This window comes from Pituophis catenifer, unplaced genomic scaffold (assembly GCF_029215685.1).
Source record: "Pituophis catenifer annectens isolate HBS135680 unplaced genomic scaffold, rPitCat1.0.hap2 SCAF_2, whole genome shotgun sequence".
Taxonomy (NCBI): domain Eukaryota; kingdom Metazoa; phylum Chordata; class Lepidosauria; order Squamata; family Colubridae; genus Pituophis; species Pituophis catenifer.
In genome coordinates, this window is record NW_027256882.1 from 193916747 (window position 1) to 193941171 (window position 24425).

The window sequence follows — 24425 nt, forward strand, 5'->3', positions numbered from 1 at the left end:
ATAGGAGTAATTCCTTCTAGTATTCAAGATAATTGTGATACACATGAATGTAAAGTTGATTAACATTTTAAGAGGACACTTAATAGGAAATTTTTCCATACCTTTGGGCATTTATTTTAGCTTTAGAATAAGGAACTTCAAAATGCAACTTGCCTTTTGGCGTGGCCAGAATTATTATATGACCCTGCTCTAATCCATATTTGTGCAGGAATAATTTTCTGTACCTGTACTTCATGAAGTAACATAATGGAAGTAACATGAAAATATTGGACTAAATACAATTTGACACTTTCACTTATAAAAGTTTATAAATAGCAGGAAAATATATTTTCTGAGTAAAACAGGCCTCTTGTGATAGCATTATTTTGGATAAATTCAATTCTGAGGAAACTTAAAAAAAAAACCAACACTATGTAAAATTGTGGAATCGGAAGAAAGGAACTGCAAGGAGGAATAGGTGACTAGGGAGGATGCAGTGAGGGACCCTGATGCCTGCAGATTTAGGGAGAAAATTCCCTACTTTATGTCCAGAAAACCAAACCAGATGCCTTCAACACCTATGGCCATTCAAACTGAATGGAAGTTTCTAAGCAGTATAGAGCAAGTTAATACTGTAATGAAGTTGCCATAATACGAACCATGGAAGAATAAGAAAAAATTTCTTGGTGCTAGTTTCTATCACCTGATTTTAAATTTGTTTTATTGTTTTGTGGCGGTGTGCTGATACATCAATTTTTGGACTCTTTCAGTGAATTTTGGATACAATGGGCAACATTTAGTTCAGATGTCATGTTAAAATAATGGACAAAGTCTGGACAATTGACACATTTATTGTAATTTGCAGGAATTTATGAAAATGATATAAATTCAGCTGTAACAGACACCCTTTCTCCCCAGTTAGTCTGCAAAAATCAAGTTTTTATTGTATTTTCAACCGCTCTCCAATTTATAGATTAGGGTTTCCTAATCTTGGCAACTTTTAAGATATGTTGATTTCAACTCCCAAAATTCCCCAGCCAGCTGGGGATTTGAAGTCCATACAAGTTGCCAAGGTTGGGAAACCGTGTTTTATAGAGGCAAAGCCACCCAGAACTCAAATAGCCATCCCTTGCTTCTCCAGTGCAAGTTGTTTAGGGAGACTTTAATCTGGAAACTGGATCTCTTCTACAGGTTGAACGCCACTCCTATTCAAATGCATCTGTGCTGTGTTTGTGAGATAACATTTCTCCTTTTTTTTTTTAAACTCAGATCAAACCAAGAGTTCTAAATTTGTATTGTTTTATTTTTCATTACTGTTTTGTTGACTGATTCCTGTGTGATGGCTACATAGATCACTTCAAATTCATTTGAATCCAGCCAAGATGTACTAACTGCCATGAACTCCTATTTTTAAAAAGTTTTTTTGTGCATTGCATTTTACATTGGTTACAATTAGTTTTGTCTTATTTAACTTGCATTTTGCTCTATTTTGTTTCCCGATTTGATTACTTACTTCCATTTAAAAAAAAAAAAAAAGCATTTTGGTTACTGTATCCCCTAAAAGAACATTCCGATTCTCTGTCCTTTATGTATGTTAATGCATCTCTTTAATTAATGTATACATGGAAACTGGCTTATATTATATCAAGATATATTTTTATAGTTCTCAAAAATCTTCTGGTTAATATGCACATATAGGAATTTCAGTCATGCTCCTAAGTCAAAATACAAAAGTAATAATAATCACAGCATGTATTTACAGAAAGGCACATTTTAATCTATCAACCATGTGAGTAAGCAATCGTCACAATGCCAAGCCTTGAAATATAAAATAACCCTCTCATGTAACTTTATCAAATATAAAAAAGGGACCCAATTCATTCTGAAATCTTGGAAACTTTGGTTCCCATTAACCAACAGAATCCACAAAATGGCAGGTAATCATCGAGAGCGGTGAGACGAACGAGAAATAGGAGTTGTTTTGCTGGGGGTCTCCTCTGCTGTCAATTCAGCATCAAGCTCTGAAAGAAACAAGAAAACTTAGATGGCCTTCAGGGAACTGGCACAGACAGAAAATGTATGGCAACAGCTCATATTAATTTTATGAAAATATAAGCTCTCTAACATAACAAACAATCCACAGCTTAAATAGGGTTGATGAAATTAACACAAAAATTGCTCTTGCATTCTGGACTCCCCAAAAGATAAGTTCACAAATACATTTTGACTAGTCCAATATCTTAAATTCAGACAGAAAATATTTTCACCTTCATCTAGACTGTTCTCTTCATCACTGGAGAAAACAATGGTAACTTTGTGTTTGGAAGTCTTCCTCTTGGATCGAGTAATGCGGGGCTCAGGAGTGATAAAGGCGGAGTCAGTTTTTCTGTTGGCTGCCCGAAGAGGTCGCCGACAGGATCCTAAGAAACGAAACAAGACATTTAATTTTTCTTTAATAACTGAACATTCAAATAATTGCAAATCACATCTCATATTGTTCCAAAGACCCAAGTCATCAGGAGTCATGCTTAAATTTGGTGTTATTTGTAAAGAAAGTAAGATAATAGTGTTTCTGGATGATTTGAAGTGTTTAATATAAAATTAAATGTAAAAGTGGGAGTATTTCAACCAGTTTTTATCCCTTCAGTATGGGAAGTAGAACAAGTAAGTATAGCTGATAAGTATAACACTGGGGAGACACATGTAGCAATTTGCAGAAGTCATTATCCTATCAAATCATTGTGAAGTAAAATCTCCCACCTACAAGTAAAAAGACTAATAAGTTATGCTCTTATTCCTTCATAGGAAAGCTAGACATTTTTCTGCAAATCTGCAAAATTAGATGGGAGGATGGATGTGCTAGGCAGTGCTCTACAGCAATTGAAAAGCCACTTTCATTAATTCTCTGTATGTTTTGCTGGACCTTCCTTACATCTTTTGTTCAACATTTAACTTGGGTACCACTTTTCCTCATCCCATAAAAGATTAGAGCATGTTCTGTAATGTTACAAAACACTCTCAGTCAATAGTGAAAATTACTGCTTAATTTAGTGGTCAAATATAATATTTTTGCTACATATATTTTTTTAATATGTGAATTAGGAAGTGTTAGGATAAAGTGCAGACATACGTGACACTACTTTCTTTATTGGTTGCAACACAGATATATTATTGCCTTCTTGGTGTGTGGTCTCCTGTGGAGCTTCAGTGAAGGAATCCAGACCCTTGTTGTGGCACTTTTGGAGCTTCTGTTCGAATTCTTCAATAAGAGCCTGAGGAATATCACATACAGAGCAGAAATGTAAATTGTATATCATAGAATTAATTATTATATGTTCATGATCTAGCAATGAGATATTTTTAATTTTTCTTCCCTTCACACACAAAAAAAGATGGCATACATTATCTTGCTAGCTTGGGAAAAAAGATGACCCTCACCTTCATCTCTGGCTTAGTGGCCACCCTACGGACCCTGCCTAACACAGCCAGGAAGTGGTTGTAGACTGTCAAGTCCTGGAGTTTATCAGCAAAGCAGTCAAAGTTGTCTTGCATCTTACGGAGCCCTCGTTCTGTGAGAGGAAGTAAGGTAAGGCAGTATGCCAGATCATGGTGCTGGCGCTCTGTTCTAAAAAAGAGGAAGAAAAATAATGCAGCTTCAGTGGTCAAGGCCTGATTTCTCAATCAAACACAAAGAGCACATTAAATTGCAGGAGGGAGAAGCCTTGCTCCCAAAATGAACTGGAACAGAAAGTACGCCCGTGACCACATATCAGGAAGGACAAAACATACAAGAAAATACCCAAGAAGTGTCCTAAGATGTGATAATACAACAAAAGGAGATTAAATACAAAAGAACCTTTCTGAATAATGCTAAAACCGATCTAGCTTAGCATTTTGTGTCTCCTGCATAGCCCAATCAGATATTCATAGGAAGATACCCACATAGTGGCCACAGCTGTAGATGTCATGGTTTTTTAAAATTTCTGTAGAAAACTGTTTCATGTTTGATGTATATTATTCTAGAGCCCACAATTAATATATTTTATCTGTACAGAGTAAGTAGCCAGGTTTGTTGCACTTGGATCCTACTGATTTCCACTTCATCCTTGACTCAAGTTTAGATCCCTTGATTCTGGGATTACATATTTAACACGATCATTAATGGGCCTCTCTGCAAGGTTCAAAATAAATAACTGAAAATCACCCAAAGGAAACCAAGGAATCTCAGAATTATAAATCATCTGCCTTTATACAAGCTAAGTAGTGTAGCTGCTCCTTTCCTCATGAATAAGAAAATTAAGGTACTCTGACAGCTTGTTTAAGAGGAAGGGAAGAAAAAGGGCAGTGAAAGAGGAAGGTAACAACCGAAGGCGTGATGTTGCAAAATATTTGATCATGACTACTGGAATTCAAATAGAGTGTTGACAAAGATTAGATGGCAAAAAAAAAAAAAAAAAGAATGGTTGCCAAGATGACGAGGGAGATCTCTGATCACCCGTACTTCATTTCTGAATTGCTCTGTGAGGCTCAGAAAGTTTCCAATTCCATGCTTGGAAGTAACAAGGGAGGTGGTATCCTATTCTATTCTGGATTGAAGGAAGCTTATTCTGCCTATGTACCTTTTCTCTCTGGCCTGGAAGTTGGCATGAGGAAGAGATGTATTGAGCTTTGCAATAACTAACCAGACTTCAGAGTGTATTTTGAAACCAAGGTGATTCAGGCTTAATTTATTCAAGAGAACAAGCTGTTGAATAGTGGTTATTCAAGTGTGTTTTTCTATGTATACACACACATGGGAGGTTGCATCTGTGCAAATTAACCTTCTAGAACATTCTCTAACAGGCCTTTTAGGAGGATATGTCCCTCAAAGGCCCAGATCTCACTCCTTTAATTCCTAAATCACTAATATGCTCCAGTATAAGAAAGAAATATTTGCCATAAGGGAAGATTGTTTGGATTATGTGAATAATGCAATGTCAGCATGAATGACCAGTTACGTTCTTCTTATTTATCATGGATTCTATGTACATGTGATATACAGAACAAGTTCATAGGGCTGGCGTGGAAAAATGGAATATCCGAACTTTCGTTTCCTCTGGGCCAGGCATTTAAATGCAATTAACAATACATTTAGCCATTCTTATTCCTGGAAATAGTACTGGCATTATTATTATTACTAAACAATGGATGGTATTTAGAGGCATATTAACTGATTAAGGTAACATCATGAGCCATTGTGGCGCAGTGGTTAGAGTGCAGTACTGCAGGCTATTTCTGCTGACTGCTGGCTGCCTGCAATTTGGCAGATCAAATCTCACCAGGCTCAAGGTTGACTCAGCCTTCCATTCTCCCGAGGTGGGTAAAATGAGGACCCAAATTATTGGGGGCAATATGCTGAATCTGTAAATCGCTTAGAGAGGGGTGTAAAGCACTGTAAAGCGGTATATAAGTCTAAGTGCTATTGCTATCAACAGCCCAATAAATCTCCTGAGATCTATAACTTTTTAATCTCCCGCAGTAAAGCAAGGATTATTGTGCTTATTGAAGGGTTTTCAAATGATTTTACCTCCTTTATGTGTGTGTGTACATGTGCATGTGTGCACATATATGTGTACTATTAGCTAGCATCACCTTTACAGCTAGCATTCAAGAGCATGTACAAGAAAATGGAAATTTAAGAATCACCAGAAGTACATGTATAATCAAGTTTCCTGAGGAGCTCCCAAGCAAACTTCTGGAATTATTTATGGTTAAATTCTGGAAAATCTAGGCCCTTCTATGTCCTCCCTTTTGTCCCCTCCCCCCACATCGCACACACACAAAAGTCAAAACGCTTGGTGGTAATGAGAGGCAACATCTGGTTGAAGGCAAACAAAAGCTCCTAACATCTGCATTCAAAGACAAATGTAATGGAGCCCAAAACCATAATATGCTTGAGCCCAATGGTGATTCTGACCATTCCTCTCAGACCTTTCACAATATAGTTGCTCTATGCTGCAGGTTAAATAATTCAAAATTACCTCTATATTCGACAGCACCTACAAGGGATGAATACTGGACTTGTATGAATTATACAGAAAAAGAACACAGAAAGCACAGAGATCATATGAGGAAAAAGTATCTTTTTTTTTTCTAACAAGAATCTAGTCACTTATTGGAGCATACATTTGATTAGAAACTATTAGAAAAATTTACACATTTGACGGATCATCTTTGGGCAGTTGCAAACTTGAAGACTAGCATTCAATACTAATATAGCCATGAGTCAATCTGATTCAAAACAAAATAGTATGTGATGATGCTTGATGGTTCCAAGAAAATAAGCATCTTTTAAGTCCTGTGTGACAAACCAGTCTCCTGCCTGAAGAGAAAAGATGCTTGAAGTTGACACCATTTGGAATTTTTAGGTGTGTGTGTGATCAACCTACTTATTTAGCTTATCTGTAGACTAACCCAGCCATTTAAGACTTGGCAATAAACAAAGCAGGTGAAACAAAAGATAGCAATAACAATAATGAATAAGACTATAGTATGCATGCATACCCAAAATGAATACACACACAATCTAATTGGATCAAAAATATATTGGAATAGTAGGATAAAATTCATATCACAAGGATGTAGCATGAGAAACAGATTGCTATATTCCTTGGATACAATAAAGTACTTAGAGAATGGTGAACATTGACTGAGTTTATTGCTTAGCAACAGTAATTCGTCTCCCTTAATTCAGTGGCTGGATTACCTTTTCAGGGAGAGCAGAAGAAGAAAAAGTTTGGATGACAGTCAAAGGTGGAAGAATGCCAACTCTTAAAATGAGGACCCCCCCCCAATCTGAATCCACTCATTTGAAGTAACAATTTACCAATTGTCTTGACAGTGAAATAGTTTCTTCTAACCGAGTAGAATTCTGGGAAGAACATACAAAAAGGGGATAATAAACAGACAAACAAACAAACAAAGCATTTAGTCTTAGACATGTAGAAGGAAAACATTTAAATGGAGAAAAAGAGTTCACAGAGTTCTATTTCATGGACTGAGTAGCAGAATGTGGTTGGGAGCAAAGTATTCTGGCGGCAAAACAGAACTGATCTTTCTGAGGGACAGAAGCGATCACTGATATACCGTGTTTCCCCAAAAATAAGACAGGGTCTTATTTTATTTTGACCCCCCAAATAAGAGCTTGGCCTTATTATTGGGGGGGTCTTATTATTTTGGGCATGCAGGAGGCAACGAGCGTGGGACTGGATGTCGCCTCCCTGTTCTTCACGCCGGCTGAGCGGCCCAACGTGTCCCACCCCACCGGCAACAGCTGCTTCCGTTCCCCACCGTCTCTTTATCGAGAGGGGTGGCAGGTGGGGCAGGGGAGAAGCAAGACACGAGCGAGATGTGGCTCCCCTTGCCGTCTTTTCTTTCACCCCCTCGTTGGGCATGACAGGGTTCCTGCCCCTCGCTTAGCCACCAGCCCCCTTTAGGGATGCAATTTGGGGGTGGCAGTAGGGAGGGTGAGAAGGATACGGGTCTTACCTTTCCAGCTCTGTCGTGTTCCTCGCCGTTGTGTCCAGGGAAACATGTTGTAAAAGAAAACCTTCTCACGAGTTCAATCAAACTTCTCGAACTGCATCCCTAAAGGGGGCGGGTGGCTAAGCGAGGGGCAGGAGCCCTGCCATGCCCGGCGAGGGGGGGGGGGGGAAGAGAAGAGACAGCAAGGGGAGCCACATCTCGCTCCACAGGTCTTGATTCTCCCCCGCCCCACCTGCCACCCCTCGATAGAGAGATGGCGGGGAGGGGAAGCAGCCAAGTTGCTGTTGCCATTGGGGTGGGGTGGGACGTGTTGGGTCGATCAACCGGCGCAAAGAACAGGGAGGGGAGGGCATGTCACACCTCCTCCCTCAACTCATGTTGGTTGCGTGGCAAGCAACCAAAGGAAATGGCAAGACTGGCTGCGCATGCGTGTAAGTAGTTGGTGGGGGGGCTTATTATTATATATATTTTCAGCATGTGCTGAAAAGCCTGATTGGGTTTATTATCTGGACATGTCTTATTTTCGGGGAAACATGGTAGAAGTCAAAGCAAAGACAGAGAGCACTATTAGGAGAACCATCACAGATTTCATTTCCTATTTGCAATTCAAAGGGATGGGCTATCCTCTATCCACCCTATGCAACTGTACTGTTGGAATCACAAATAGAAGGAAAGATTGAGAAATTGATCCTGGATTTTGTTTTTAGCTCATATACTGGTAAGAGAACTATTTCAGAGAAGAAGTAGCCAAATTAAAAAATAAAACAGGAATGAGAGCCGAGATGCCGGTTGTAACTGCACTAAAAAAAGGACTAAGTTTTAGACAAGCCAGAATTAAGTCGATAGATTTGCTGGCCCTTTAAAAAATAAAAATAAAAAATAAACGCTGTAGCTCACTTACTTGAGTGAGCACTTGTGGCTTTCTGCAAGACAGAATAAATACTGCAAATGCCTCTTAAAGAAGAGAAACATTGCTGTAAATAATGCATTTTTAAAACATACTGTTTAGAATTTTATGCTATACAGTAGCACTGGTGTAGAGAAATAAATAAATGCTAATGCAAACATAACCAGAACTGAGGACTTCAGTCTGATCTGATTTTAGAAGGCAGGCTTTCTGCCAAAAGCTCAGCGAATGTTCCAGAATGCTAACTTGTGTAGAAATCACATGAATGCAAAGCCCAGAGATGATGAATATCTTGGTTTCTGATAGCTAGAATTATCTGAGTTTTTAGTTTGCTCCGTTTACAATTTTTAACCCAAGACAACATCCATGCTATTCTTTGATACAGTCTAGTGCAGTGCTTCTCAACTCCGGCAATTTTACAATGATTGGACTTCAACTGCCAGGATGCTGGTGGTGGTATTTAGGAAGTTGACATCCACTCATCCTACAGTGGTTGAGAAACTGGTCTAGAAAGATCAAGCACGATACAGGTTGATTACTTTGGACACAATGAAACAGAGTACAAAAGTACAGAAATGACCAGATATAAGATAATGTATCTAGATAAGGATCTTATGCTATATTTTCAATGAGAATCTGTGTAAAAAGAACATGGATCAGATCATGGAAGATCAGGTTTCAGTAAGATTTATCCTTAGAAATGGAGAATCCATGATGAAAAGGGCAAATGTTTGGTGTAAAGTAGTAAAACTCACTGTGTACATATATGTCTGAGGCTGAATTAGATTCACTTTGACAAAGAAAAGGTTACAAAACATTCTGGTCTATTGGCTGGTTGGTTGCCTTTTCGGTTTCTAGGGCAGCATTCATATTGGACAAATCATGCTTTTTAAAGAAACTGCTTTGGAAAGTCCACAAAATGGCTTAGGGACAAGGTTTTGAGACATGCATCTGTTTTAACATGCTAGTGAACAGACCACAAAAATGGTTGATTTTAAAATTAAGAAAACAAATGCCTGAATTTGCTTACACTGACATCACATTTTAAGTAGTCATTCTAAATCTTAAGAAAAGCATTCATAAAAGGGCAGGAGTGGAGATTCTAATAATTGCATAAATAACTTCCTTATAAGCAGGATAGCACGGTAGTCCTCATGCTCGATGACTGACTGTTCAAAATTGCGATGGTGCTGAAAAAGGAGACATCTTCAAAGTTGCAGCCATTGCAATGTCTGTTCAGTCAAGTGATAGTGATTTGGGCACCTGGCACACATATATGATTGTGGTGACAATCATGAACAAGTGATTGGCATTTGCAGCATTCATAGCCAGCTTCTGACAAACAAAGTCAATGGGGAAGCCCAGAAGAAATTATCATCACTTGACATTGCAATTAACAATTGCAGCCAGAACTGGTGATGTCGTGCTTAATAACTTAGCTACGTGACCGAGTTGCTGGTCCCAATAGCAATTAATGAGGGTTATTTATAGGCTAGAATTGTCATATAGCCCCGTCCCCTCTCCCCATTTACTACGTTGCTTCACTGGGGCTGGGGGAAGAATGCCCCAAGTATATGCTAAGCATATACAGATAGTCCTCATGTCATGATGGTAATTGGGACTGGAGTTTCCATTACTAAGCAATGCAATTGTAAATTTAGTTCTATGTCATAACCCCTTCACTAGCAAGGACAATCCTGCCACTTCCTGTTGCTGTTGTTAACCAAATCCCACTTGTTTTTAACTGAGGACCCATTCTGATCCAAGCCATTCCTGGCTTGATTCCTCCCTGCCCTGGGCATCTATTCTCCCAAAGCCAGACATTTCCTCCCCTTCAATTTCCCAAACCACCTATCCCCCCCTGCCCTTTGGGTTACTCTGTGCCATGCCTTGTGGGGCAGCAAGTAGCCTCACAACTGCATGGGCCTGCTTGTCACACCACAATTCAGAGGCTATTTGGTGGCTGTAAAATCTCCTGAGCCACAGCGGAGCAAGAACCCTTGGCCTCAGCTATCCCAGCCCAGTGGCATGGCATGACATTTCCCCAGGAAGCCCCTGCCACACCAGCACAGTGAACCTCTTTGGATACTGGCCACAGAGAAAAGAGGAAAAAAAGTGATTCCAATCCCTGGAGCCAGTCCAGCTAGATATGATATCAATGGTAGCAAAAACCACAGAGGGATCTAGGATGGACACCATTGGTACGTCAGCTGCACTCGTGCCCAGTTGCCTTCCGGGTGCAATCCAAGGTGCTGGTTATCAATTTTATACCTAAAGCTTTTCATGGCATAGGGCCAGATTATTTGAGAAACTGCCTCTCCCTGAGGATATCTTTTAGTCTAATAGACTGCATAGTGTGGAAATGCTCCAGGTCCCCTTCCTTAAATGTTGTCATCTGGTAGGATCTCATTCTAAACCTACATATAACAGGAAGCCACAGCCACTGTCCAACTACAATTGCTGACACACTATTTGCATCCTGCTAGACAGCAACAGACTAATTTTTGGTCTTCGTGGCTCTATATCATTTTACACCATGAGGAGAATGTATCCCTTCTCTCTAAATTTGTTCTACTGGGGTTCTCATTCCAGAGGCCAAACCTTCTCATTTCAAGTTCAAAAGGATTGACAGATCTTCTCATACAGAATGCTCCTTCCTTTAGCAATTCCTTACTCACCGAGCAGTTCGAAATCGTTGGCATAGTTTCTCTACCAGGCTCTCCGTTTGCTTATCCTTAGTGATAAAAGAAAAAAGTTGCCTGAGGGGCAGAGTGTGGAGGAAAAGGGAAGGAATACAAAAAAAGATTTTGAGTATTAATGTTCAGTATTTCAGATTGCAATTACAAGATTATGAGGTTTTCTGACATGTCAGTTTTTTGTTCTTCTCAGTATTATTTGAAACAGGAGGCAAGTTAAGGAATTTCTTGAAATTGGATTTCTTGATCTCATTTCTTGTTTGGTTAGCTCAAGAAATTCATTGCTAGGTCGTCCACAAGCAATATCCAAAGGCAATAATGCTTCTTTTATTGTTTCCTTCTCAAGAATTCCAGGCATTCGATATAATCCCAAACAAAAGTCTTTTTCAAAAGGCAACTGGACTTTCTTAGTTTTTTTCTTTGAAAATGTTTCACTTTTCATCCAAGAAGGTTAATCAGTTCAGTGAACTGAAGAAGCTTCTTGGATAAGAAGCAAAACATTTTCAAGGAAAAAAACTAAGAAAGTCCAGTTGCCTTTTGAAAACAACCTTTAGGACAACATGATTTGGATGATTGAGAATCTCCATAGACAATACCAAACAAACTTGCACTCCATAATCTGATATACCGTTTTGTCTTCCATTTTATATGCCAAGGAATTCTAGGCATTAAGGAAGTTCAGTACTTTAGATGTGACATGTAAAGGTGTGGAGGAGAAACAAAAACCTGAAATAAAAAAGCTACCTCATAATGGTATGGAAAGGCTGTTCCTCTATGCCAGAGTCTGCATCTGAGAGGCGGCTGATGATATCAGGGAGCAGGTTATAAACAGCATTATCCTGCATTGCAAAGAGAGTGGAACTTCTTAAACTCTTGAACCCATCCAGCCTTGGAGACAGGGATGGGCCTATATGAGATATTACTGGATAAAATACAGATGCTAACATCAAGACAATCCAGACCCATTTATCCTGAAGTTATACCTGGAAATAGATTCCATTCTACCTTGGGAAAAAGGCCATGCCAACTACAGAAAAAACTGGAAAAGGCTATTTTGAGAGAGGAAATCAAACAATGTCAGCCAACAGAGCTTTCATTTGGAACATTTTGTTCTTTTATGATTATGATCCTAACAGGATACTGTTACTCCCATTAATGAAATGCATATTACACTGAGGTTTTCTACTCAGTTAAGAGTGGTTGCTGGTAGATCTGCATCAAAATTCATTGGATGGTAGTTTGTTTCTAATTCATGGTTTTTGGGCAGGAAAGAAAGCTTTGTTTGGTTATGAGCAAAGAGACTCACAATATTCTCCAGATCAGCAAGGTGGAAAGGGTCAGGATTTAAGTACTGAATGGTGCTTATTTTAAGCAGGTTGCCTGCATACTAGGGGTGAGTAAAGGAACAAAAAAAAAAAAGAAAAAAAAAAGAGATCTTTCTAATGTTTGAAATTACTTGAATACCAGCCCTATTTTGCTAGTGAGAATGGTCTCTTTCAATCTGAACGCATCTCTTCAGAATGGAGATTAGAACTTCATGATATTTTGTAGTTGGTGAAAGGCAAGCAACAGGACGTTGGATTGGAAGGTATGTCCCGAGTTGAGATCCTAACTTTCACAGAACAGAATGAGGCTGCCTAAGGTAAAAGTGAACTCAGCTGTGCTTGTGATACATTTTGTGAACAGAATGAGGCTGCCATAGACATTTGTAGAGCTAAAATTAATGGAAAGTATGAAAAAGTATGCTTGACTAAATAGGAAGAGGCTGTAGTTTTAATTTTCAAATAACACAACCAAAGAGACGAGAAAAGTTCAACAGAAAAAAATAAAGGGTGTCTTGAAAGGAATTATTTTCATGAAAAAGAAGTTTACTACTTAAAGGGTTTCCAGCAAAGTATAGACAATTAAAAATAAAAGCAATGAAATTATTTGGGATAAAACTGAAGTGAGGGAATGATGGAGAATATTTTAGAATTCTGTAGGAGAATAATTGTATTATATTAAAGGGTGGGATTGTAGTGCATGCTACTAATCTTAACAATGTTAAAATGATGAAAAGAAAGTTATGAATAATATTAAGAATGTTGAAAATCACAGGTATAGATACATATTATTATAATACATATGTACTTTGGTAAGGGAGAGGCTCTCTAATTAATATATGTGCGAAGACTGCATATGTGTCTGAGGACTAGAAGAATGCCATTTTTTAAAATTGTAATTTTACTGTTATTAGAAATATTCATGATTTTACTGGATTTTATTGTTGTAAACCATTCAGAGTTGCCTCAAAGTGAGATGGGTGGCAAACAAATCTAATAAACAAACAAATAAATAATAAAATAAACTATTGCTCTCCCTAGACTAGTGTTTCTTAACTTTGGCATCTCCCAGAATTCCCCAGTCACCATATCCTAAAAGAGAACAGAATGATGGGAATATAAACACAATATGTATCGTTAGTAAGAGGTACACAAATGTGGCTGTAAAACCACACATTTTTTTCCTCTTAGTAAAAACTATGTTTATAGTTCTCTAAAATTATTTGGTGAAACAAATAACTAATTTAACAACTAGTTAAATTAAACCAAGATTGTGATTCAATTTAACATAAAAGTTCCACATTTGATACAGTATCTCTTGTGATCAAATTCCTTTTGTATTCTGACTTGCTTATCTGGTTGACTCGTCTCAAACAGTTACAGCCTACTCCATAAATATCGAGAGCATGTCAAGCTTCTATTTTGGACATTTAAATGGCAACCGTGCTGCTTCAATTTTGTAGTTTACAAAGCATCATTTGAAATTTAGCAGCATAGAAATGAAAAACATGGATTTTATATTTCTGAGAGTTTAGCACGAGGCCTCTTTCCTTACTTTGTTAGAGAGTTCAGTGAAAAAATTCCGAGCCAGATGAACAATCTCATCTTCAGGGTCAATGAGAAGAGCTGCCATCTCACTCACTTGCCCCTTCACCTTCACCATGTCTTTTAGGATCAGGTGAGTCATCACCATAGCCGCTGTCCGTCTGACATGTTGACAAGAGTCCCGCAACCTAAGAAGCAAAACCAAGTGACATCATGAGGTATTACGCCATCAGACCTTTCAGAGTATAAGACGCACCTTAGTTTTTGGGGAGGAAAATAAGAAAAAAGCTGATTGGCAGGTGGATTGGCCTCCCAGAATACCCCCAATCAGCTGTTCCCAGAGGTGAATTTTAGCAACAGGTTCCTTGGTTGTGAGCTCTGTGCCTTGCTTTTATTTCTGCTTCTGAAACTTCTGAAATAGCTTCAGAAAAAAAGCCTCTGAAGCTCTGTTTGGGGGCTTCTTTTCTGATGCTTCATCTTTTCAGCCTCTGAAACCTCCATTTGAGAAGCTGGGCAGGGCTACATTTGGAGTATAAGATGCACCCAGATTTTCACCCTCTTTTTTGGAGAAAAAAGGTGCGTCTTATACTCCGAAAAATACGGTATCTGGCTAGCATATTTCTTCACACTTTCCAGACCAGAGGCCACCAAAGAATTACCTGGCATAGAGGTGGGGTGTCCAAGGTTCAACCAAGTTGGGAAAGCGGATGGCCAGGTCTCCAGCTGCAATGATAAGGTTTGCACGTACACTGGAGAGTGTGGCTTTCTCCATCATTGTGAAGAAGAGCCGCAAATGTGAGTCACAAAATTCTGTACTGCATGGGAATGAAAAATGAGTAAATTTCAGTTCATCAGTTAGAAGACTTCCCAGCTGTAGGAAGAAACATAAAGCAAAAAGGATTTGGAAGAAATATTCCTCACAGATCTTACCTGATCATACAGAATTTTCCCAGGGCCAATGCGGCAGCTGCTGAGAGTGCTGGATCACTATAGAGTCCGGGATTGTTGCAAATCTTGAGTACAAGAGGAACAAAGGCCGAAAGCAGCTGTTTTCCTATAAAGGCAGGAAAACTGATCATTCTAGGGAACATTAAACTTGTACAGAGTACAAGTAAAAATCCTCAGGCATGCAATATATATATATATATATATATATATATATATATATATATATATATATATATATATATATATGTGTGTGTGTGTGTGTGTGTGTGTGTGTGTGTGTGTGTGTGTGTGTGTGTGTGTATGTATGTATGTATGTATGTATATATATATATATATATATATATATATATATATATATATATATAAATTTTCTTACTTCTTACTTACTCAGTAGATGTGATTCTACTGAGCTGGAGCTACAAAAAAACCTTGGCTACGTAGGGAAAACCTGGCTAGAAGAAAAACATATATACATACGTATGCATACATATACATATACATATACACATACACATACACACGTTAGGCAAGCATAAAGAAACAATTGTAATAAGGTAATTCATTTAAAGTAGCCCATGATAGGACATGCTTCAGCCGCTGACAAACATGCACAGCAGGAGAGAAATATTCAGTACACTCTGCCTCTGAAATTTTTAAATATTATTTCAGTATAAACTAACATTCCATATTCCCCTAATTGAGGCTGGTTACCTCACTGGGTTCATGGTGCAAACTAACTGAAAGCTAGGGATTTGTGGGTATAGTTCAATTTCTTACCCAGCAGACCACAAAAAACAATTACAAAATTCATCAATAAGAAGGGGGAAAAAATCTACTCAGCTTCCATATTTACCATCCAAGAGCTCTGTCTCACAAATGGTACGGATGAGCTCCATTTCTGTATCTTCAGCAGAAGCCCCAACCAAGCCTAGGTCCTCTTCCATGGTGGTGTCATTCCCAGTACACTGTGCAGAAGGAAGAAATCACTGAAAGCTAGCACTGTTCTATCTCTCAATGGAGCAAGGCAGCCTTAAGAGTAAGAAAAGGTTGAAGGCACTCGTGATTTTTCCCCCCAATGTATACCATGGAAAAAAAGAGCCGAGGTGATGCAGTGGTTAGAGTGCAGTACTGCAGGCTACTTCGGCTCACTGCTGGCTGCCTGCAATTTGGCAGACCGAATCTCACCAGGCTCAAGGCTGACTTAGCCTTTCATCCTTCTGAGGTCAATAAAATGAGGACCCAGATTGTTGGATATGCTGACTCTGTAAACAGCTTAGAGAGGGCTATAAAGCACTGTGAAGCAGTATATAAGTGCTATTGCTATACCACTATTCCTCGCAATTAGTTGGGAACCTCTGCAGAAGGATATGCACAGCAAAGATCCCTGTCCCAAATTATGGAAATCTGTAGCATTTAATAATCAGATGAATAACATGATCTGATGGCGAGCCATTGAAATAACTGAAGGCAAGTAGACATGTAAACGAGAATTCCAGCCCTCACCTTGCTATTCTGGACTTTTACAGTGCTGGCAGCCTGTTCCTTTGCGTCTCTTTCTTCCCCAAGGACACGACGCCTGCGTAGCTCATTGCTTACAGACAACTCCAGGTGTACAAGCTGCTGCAAGGCCACATCTCCCGCAAGGGAGAGCAGATGTGTTAACATAATGATATCAATCATGCTTGAATCACCAGTTGCTTCATTGGAAGAAGATCCAAACTCTGGAGAGCAGACAATTTTTTTTAATGGTACATTTATCCTCTTATCTTCTTCTCTCTTGCTGCCCTTTCTAGCCATGCCCCTTCTAAGTCACCTGCCTCAAGTATCCCAGACAGACTTTGCCAAAAGCAGAGCACACCTGTCTTCAACTCACCTGCTTCAGCTGCTGTACTAAACTCCTGCAACTTTTCCAGGGCTTGTTGGCTACAACACTGCAAGATCTGAGCACATATTTCCTCAGGTCCTTCTGCCAACAGGTAGATAAGGGCAACTGCTCTCTCAGTGAAGGGAATCCAATGTGTACTTGAATAAGTAAAACCTAGGGGGAAAAGGCCTACAATCAGACCAAATAGCATGCTTGTAGCTATGCCTACCTTCCTCTCAGTTTCACCAACTCACCCACAGTTATGGCCTCATGCAGACGCTTGAAAAGTAAGTGTGACTGCGGAAGTCGGAAGGGAGTAGTGTTTTTCCCAAGGTCAGACTGTGAGAAAAGAGAAAAATGTTAGTCATAACTAGCAGAATGTTTGGGTTTTCTTTACTAAAAAGCTAATTTGTGCTTTCTTAGTTCATTTTGAAGTTCCTCTATACCAGCGGTTCTCAACCTGGGGGTCGCGACCCCTTTGGGGGTCGAACGACCATTTCACAGGGGTCGCCAAAGCCCTCTCTCGCCCCCCCCACGCCTTCACTCACCCTCACCCTCTGCCTCTGCTGGATCGCCCGGTCGCCGTTCGCTTACCCCGCCCACTCCCAATCTATTGCTGCCTCCGGAGTCCCAGCTGGTGGCTAGAGGGAAAAAAAACTTTAAATTCTTGCCGCGGGGCTTCAAAGAGCTAGCTGCAAAGAGGTAAATTCCTGGAGCAGATTTTTTTTCCCTCTAGCTATGCTGAAAAAGGGAAATTGAAAGTAAGCAGGCTGCAACGTGACAAAAATGTCTGTAAAATATGCTTCTCCATTTCTCATCCAGGTAGGGAAATATAATATTCTGCCTTTTTAATATTTCCCAAAATATTTCATTCTTCTAGGAAAGGGGTGGGTGCTAACCTCCTACAACTGTTTAAATTTGTGAACCGGCCAAATACTCTGTTCAAAGAAAATACGTTGTATGTTTGTATGCGTGTTTCTAATTATTGCTATTTATTGCTATTTGTTCTCTTTTATTCTTTAAAGTTTAACAATTCATTCTTTATCTTAATATCTTAATATTTGTTTGGGGTTGGCTTTCTTCCCTTTCATCTTTTTTATTGTACAGCAATCTTTCTCCTCAAACCTACCACCTCTCTCTTTTCTTTCCTTCTTCCTTTCTCTTCCTCCCCCTCTTCTTCTCCTCCCTACTTCCTCTTCCTTTCTCTTTCTCCTCCTCTCTTCCTCCCTCTCTTACCTTCACTCCTACTCTAATTTCCCTTCCCTTCCTTCATCCCTCTCTATTGCTGTATCCTTTTATGCATATGGACTACTCAGAGGGCTGAAAAAGTTATTTTTGACTGGTCCTCGCACTTTTGACCAGTCTTCGAACTTATGACTGTCCTCACAATTTACGTTTTTGCGCTATCTTGTCACCATGGTGAAGAGAAGCAGTTGTGAAATGAGTGACACGGTTGTTAAGAATGGTACAATGGGCATAAATGATGACCAGTCATAACTGTGAAGACCGGTCAAAAGTGCGAGGACCGTCCGAAATCACATTTTTCAGCCCTCTGGGTAGTCCTTTTGTGCACAGGGACTACTCAGAGGGCTGAAAAAATTATTTTTGACTGGTCCTCGCACTTTTGACCAGTCCTCGAATTTATGACTGTCCTCACATTTTACGTTTTTTGCCCTATGTTATACCATGTTGAAGAGAAGCAGTTGTGAAATGAGTGACATGGTTGTTAAGAATGCTGCACAGGCATAAATGTGAGGATGGTCATAAGTGTGAGGACCAGTCAAAAGTGCGAGGACCTGTCAGAAATGACTTTTTTCAGCCCTCTGAGTAGTCCCTATACATATAGCCATGGCCACCCGGTCACATGACCAGCTAGCCACGCCCACCCGGTCACATGACCTCCAAGCCACACCCACAGAACCGGTAGTAAAAAAATTTAGAACCCACACCTGGTTGGGGGTCACCACAACATGAGGAACTGTATTAAAGGGTCGCGGCATTAGGAAGGTTGAGAACCACTGCTCTATACTGAAAGACGCTCCATCACTAATTAGAGAAGATCGTATTTTAGAACTCACAGTTCTGCCATATATACATGAATTTTTGGAAGAATATAAATTATCCCATTTTAAAAAACTGATCTTCTTGTTAACAAATGTAAAACTACAGACCAAGTTTCAAGGCAAGTACTATAAAAGTAGCCTAAAGTAATACCTTGTGCTGATCATTTTCATTAAATCAAAAGAAAGGGGAAATTATAAATAAGTTTTAGATTGTATGTGCCCACATTTTTGTATCCTTTAAATTTTCTTCAAATTTGAATTGGGAAGGAAAGTAAATAGGAAAGTCTGCCATTTCAAAGTTCAGGCTATCCTGCTAATATTTATTTATTTATTTATTTATTTATTATATTTCTATACCGCCTTTCTCCCGTAGGCCCCAAGGCGGTGTACAGTCAAGAAAAATAGATACACAAACATCATAAAATTGCTAATTAAAATTATTATAACATAGTTTGGCCCAATTAAATAGAACCTAAAATTAGATAACGTTTTAAAAACATTCACATGTAATATGAAGGCTGGTCATCCTCAAAAGCTCTTTGTTGAGATAATCCCAGAAAAGAATCTTGCCTTCTTTTCAAACAAACTCCCTAAATGTCTTCCTTAAACATTCGGCCCCAAATGACTCTATTCTATCAAATGTCTTATTCCCTCCTGCATTAGTAAAAAGGTGAAAGAGAAGTCTTTCTAACTCATTCAAGTATGTTCTCAAATCCAGTCAGCTATCCCAAAATGAATAAACACTTTTGGTATAAAGTATACCAATAAAAAAGCCTTTGCTTTCCTTTACCCTGCTAGGTTCCTCTTTAATAAAAGAAGGCAATTTTCTAGGCACGATCTTTTATAAATACAAATATTATTCAGAGAATTCTGCAGCATTACTGTATTGTATATGCTTATCGTATTTGATGCATACTTTATCCTCATAATTAAATTGGTTGGCTTTTTACTTCTCTTACACACACAGCCGAACACTGAACTTGCTTTAGTTCTTTTGTCATAGGAGCGCAGTGGCTAGGATGTTGGGCTGACAATTAACAGGCTCACGTTCGAGATTCAGTTGCTGCTGCAGAACAGGGTGAGCTCCCATCACATGCTTCAGATCCTGCCGACCTAGCAGTTTGAAAACAGGCAACTGCAAGTAGATAGATGGGTACCACTTGGGTGGGCATCTTAAAGGGGACGTGACAGGAGCTCCCAACTAGGTGTCCCCAGGCAACAGTGATGCTTCTGGCTGATCCTTTCACCAAGCGCTTTGATAATTCCAACATGGAAGTATTGTTCTTTTGTCTGTTTTTATGGCCGTTAAATTTTCTTTATAGAACTATGGGATTCTTTACCCTGAATGTGAACATTTATTTTAATGTTTGCAACAGATTTAACAGCTCCAAAGAAGGATAAACATATAGTGAAAACTCACCTTGATATGGTGCATTGAAACAGCTCACAAAATTATGTATAGTTAATATAACATTGTAAAAAACTGGCCATGTGTTTACAGCATAGGATTACAAACTATAGCCGCAGCAGTGTTCAAGGCAGATGTCAGTGAATCCTTTAAATATTTTTTTAAATATTTGTATTATCTGTATTTTATCTTGGCTGTTCACCGCCCTGAGTCCTTCGGGAGTAGGGCGGTATAGAAATTTGATTAATAAATAATAAATAAATAAATACTGAAAAAGACTCTGCCCTTGAAGTTATTCTCAGGTTGAAAAACTGGCATTTGTCTTGTCAGTTACAATTATCAGTCCATGAGATAAATAAATGAAATAAAATATTATTCTCATCACTCTGACCTTTTGGCTATTGGCGATTTTGGAGATAGCATTGCACACTTCCTGGGCAAGATGATAATCTTCCTGGACTCTCTCATCTAATCCCACAGAGATTAAAAGATCCAGATTACTTCCCACAATCTCCGGCTTCCCTCTGTTGACGGCAGAAAAATCCCTGATTAGATCCAAACATTATAGAAATCTCTAGTGACCTTAAGAAAGACCAAAGCAAAAACCTATTGTATTTGTCTTAGGGAAACAATGACCAATACTATTTTTTTTATAATGAATTATACATCAATTATTTACAGATAATGTAAATCAAGGATTTCACTGAGTTGCTGAAATTAAGAATACAACGTAAGATAACTGACATGACAAATGGTAACATTTATATTACCACAGTATTATTATTAGGCCAATAATATCCTGTAAAGTTCTCAAGAAACGTTCAACAAGCTAGACCTTTGTGGCTGGGGATGAGGCGAGTTACAAGGCTAGAAGGTATCAAAGCCATTCAGTCCGAGACTAAAAGTTGTCAAATTAGAAAGCAGCAAAAAATTATGTAACAAAATATCTAAAAACAAATGTCTTCATCACAGGGCCACAATACAATGCACAATCAACAATTAATATTGAGAATTTACTATCCCTTCTTGGGAAATTATAAAAACCAACGTGGAGAGGAAAATATTTCTCCTTCAAAAAGAAAAGCAAAAAGAAGGGATAGCCAAGTACCAGTCAACATTGTTTGATTGTTGGGCTAATGTATTTTGGAAAATGCTCAGTGACTGATTAATACACATGGAATGTTCTTGATGAAGGGGTCTTTTTCAAAATATGTCATATTGTTGAAATAAAGTAACTATGATAGGCACCTAAGCACCACTCCCACATTTTTGGAAGGTTTTTAAAAAATTTTGTGCCTGCCCTCCCTCCACCTGCCTCCAGAAAAACTGGCAGGTTGAGCTTCAGAAGGAAGGGGAAGGTTGCACAGGATCAGAACTCATTAAGTACTTGACAGCAGATTGCTAAGATTCCACTACAACCGAAAGAACATTTATAGAAGTAATCCCAATCAGGAAAATCTTATTTACTAAGAGACATTTACCTTTTCTCATATGTTTGGTTTTCAAAAAATACCAATGATCTAATTTCCTTGTGACTTTCACTTCCCACATACGTATCACCAAGTTGTAAACTGCTACTTCATAAATTGAAGGGTTGGGAGAGATCAACCAGATACCAAGTAAGAAAACTTCCTTGAAACTTCCCAGAGAGAAGCAGAGATCTAGATTCTTTAGAATATGTCACATACAAATACAATTGTTATACTGAATCTTCTAAATATATTACCATATAGAAACAGCTAACAACTCACTGTGCCATCATTCCAAGAAGCATAATAGCAGCATGGCGTTCCAATCTTGAACACTGCAATTTCTCAGTAAATTGTTCCCAGAGCAGTTGAATCACAATAGGTTTTATTTCATCCTTTTGCACAAACTCTGAGATCTAAGAAGCAACAAAGGTAGTCAGGAAATGAAACCAGGCAGATTTTAAAGCTAGTATAACAGTCAACCCCCATCCCCAAGCTCAAACCTAAAACTATCTCTGGCACTTTGCAGGCTCTCCTACTCATTTTTCAAGGTAACAAGCAGGTGGCCATAAAAGGTATTGCATCAGAATTAGTAAGACTGAGCGGAAATTTGATTTACACAGAGCATATGGAGAGCTTCATTCATGTAGGCTAAATTCACCCATTCAGCAGATGAAGGGATAGGAGTATATTGATAAAAACATATCAAGGGTTTACCAGAGAAGCAAATGTTTGCTCCTTCTTTTAAATGTTAATGTAGAAATGAGATTGAGGATGATACCTTTATTCTAACACACATGAAGTTAGGACAGCAGATGCAAATCCCAGATCAAAGATTTCTCTAGCTTATCATCCTGATCCAAACAATCACTAATACAGTCTAATAACATTTTGTATTCCAGTTTCATGTCTCCTTAAAACATTCAACTTACCATCATCAATTAAAGTAGCAATTTTCTGATTTAATTAATTCTGGAAACATTAGAAAGGCCCTAGTGACAATACCTCAGGCATTGCAAAAATATAAAGATTAAGGGGATAAAATAAAAATTTAGATAGGTAATCATGATGGCAGTTTGGGGGCAGAGGTTATGCTTCCAATATTCTTCAAATGAAGAATATCCATCGAATGCAACTAGATGGCTTTTTATAAGAGAATACATACTCACAATTTCTTCAAGGCACTTAATTGTCCCCAATGATGCATCAACTATTAGAAGAGAGAGAGAGTGAATCAAATTCTGGGCTTGAGTCCTGTGTAAAAAATAAGCAGGAAGAGGTAGAGTTAATTCTATTAATTCTGTCATCATGGCATTCTACCTAAAAGTTAGCTGGGTGTACCAGGTTCATTCCTAGGTGTACAGCATGCGGAAAATTCAGACTAGCTATTCTTCATTTGGTCTGCATGCCTTGATTTTACAGTCTATTTCTGTGCAACATATTTCAAATGAGAAAGTCAGCCAAGATAAAGCTTAGGTTTGACTATGCTGAGTAGTGAGCTTTGTAGTTAAGATTCTGTACAGGTAGTCCTTGACTTACAATAGTTCATTTAGTGACAGTTCAAAGTTACACCACTGAAAAAAGTGACTCATGACCGTTTTTCACACTTATGACCACTGCTGCATCCCCATGGTCATGTGATCAAAATTTAACTGGCTCATATTTATCATAAATATGCTACTATCCAGCAACTTGATTAATTAAATTAATTAAAAAAAATTAATAAAACTTTGTTGTTTTCATTGTGTTTGTCTTTTGCTTAAACTGTTCAATACAGTAGACTGTTGGCTTCCCAGCCAGTAGTCCTGTGGTAATGATATATATGTTGCCTTTCCTTCCTTCAAGGAATGTATAAAATACATTCGCATATTAATACAGAGGAGTCGGAGTCGGAAGTACAAAAAACTGAGGAGTCGGAGTCGGAACATTTATCTCCCGACTCCACAGCCCTGTATTTATGATAGTTGCAATGTCCCGTGGTCATGCAATCATCTGACAAGCGAAGTCAATGGGGAAGTTAGATTCATGTAACCACCATGTTACTAACTTAACAACCATAGTGATTCATTCAACACCTGTGGCAAGGAAAGTCATAAAATCAGATAAAACACACTTAACAAATGTCTCACTCAGCACCAGAAATTTTGGGCTCAATTGTGCTCATAAGTCGAGGACCATCTATATAAAATTTGTGTCCAGCCTTTTCTGCTGGGATGGAGAGAAATGGGTCATGCCAAACCTTTCAGAGCCCCCATTCTGGTTCAGATAGAGTCTCCTATAGGCATCCAAGACGGCTTCTCTGACTCCAGGTTCCTTAGACCATATCAGGGGGAGCATGCGACGGACTCCAAACACAGCCTGAGGTACGCCAAACTGAGAAACTATAACAAAGAACTCAATAGCTTCTTGGGCCACTGAAAAGAAAGAATAGGAAGGAGAAGACTGAGTATTGCAGTTTCAATTCAGACGTCATGCCACTAATCTAAAGTTAGGATAGCTATTTAATCTACCATGTTTCTCAGATATTTGGTTGTGAATTGTGTAACTAAATTCTAGTGAGTAGAATCAAGGAACTATTTTTTCCTGTGTCATGAGCTATGGATCTAGCTATTGATCTCCCTCTAAATCTCCAAAATTGTTTGAGAAATGTTCCAAATAACGAATGCTCCAAGTTTTCAGACCTATCTTATTACAGACACG

At 38.7% G+C, this 24425-nt stretch overlaps 1 protein-coding gene across 1 annotated transcript in view; it reads right to left on the reverse strand.

Moving 5' to 3' along the window:
- Positions 1-1507: 1507 nt before the first annotated feature.
- NCAPD2 (non-SMC condensin I complex subunit D2) overlaps positions 1508-24425 on the reverse strand; it is a 33814-nt gene continuing 10896 nt past the window's right edge. The window contains exons 15-31 of the mRNA XM_070935366.1: positions 23965-24139; positions 22895-22979; positions 22008-22141; positions 20648-20780; positions 17040-17124; positions 16795-16959; positions 16425-16642; positions 15775-15886; positions 14904-15027; positions 14633-14788; positions 13984-14161; positions 11851-11945; positions 11089-11169; positions 3418-3604; positions 3110-3251; positions 2247-2399; positions 1508-2000 (exon numbers count right to left, since the gene is read on the reverse strand). Of these exons, the coding sequence (XP_070791467.1) occupies positions 1921-2000; positions 2247-2399; positions 3110-3251; positions 3418-3604; positions 11089-11169; positions 11851-11945; positions 13984-14161; positions 14633-14788; positions 14904-15027; positions 15775-15886; positions 16425-16642; positions 16795-16959; positions 17040-17124; positions 20648-20780; positions 22008-22141; positions 22895-22979; positions 23965-24139 (2303 nt within the window). The 3' untranslated portion in view covers positions 1508-1920. The remainder of the gene's footprint in view (positions 2001-2246; positions 2400-3109; positions 3252-3417; positions 3605-11088; positions 11170-11850; positions 11946-13983; positions 14162-14632; positions 14789-14903; positions 15028-15774; positions 15887-16424; positions 16643-16794; positions 16960-17039; positions 17125-20647; positions 20781-22007; positions 22142-22894; positions 22980-23964; positions 24140-24425) is intronic.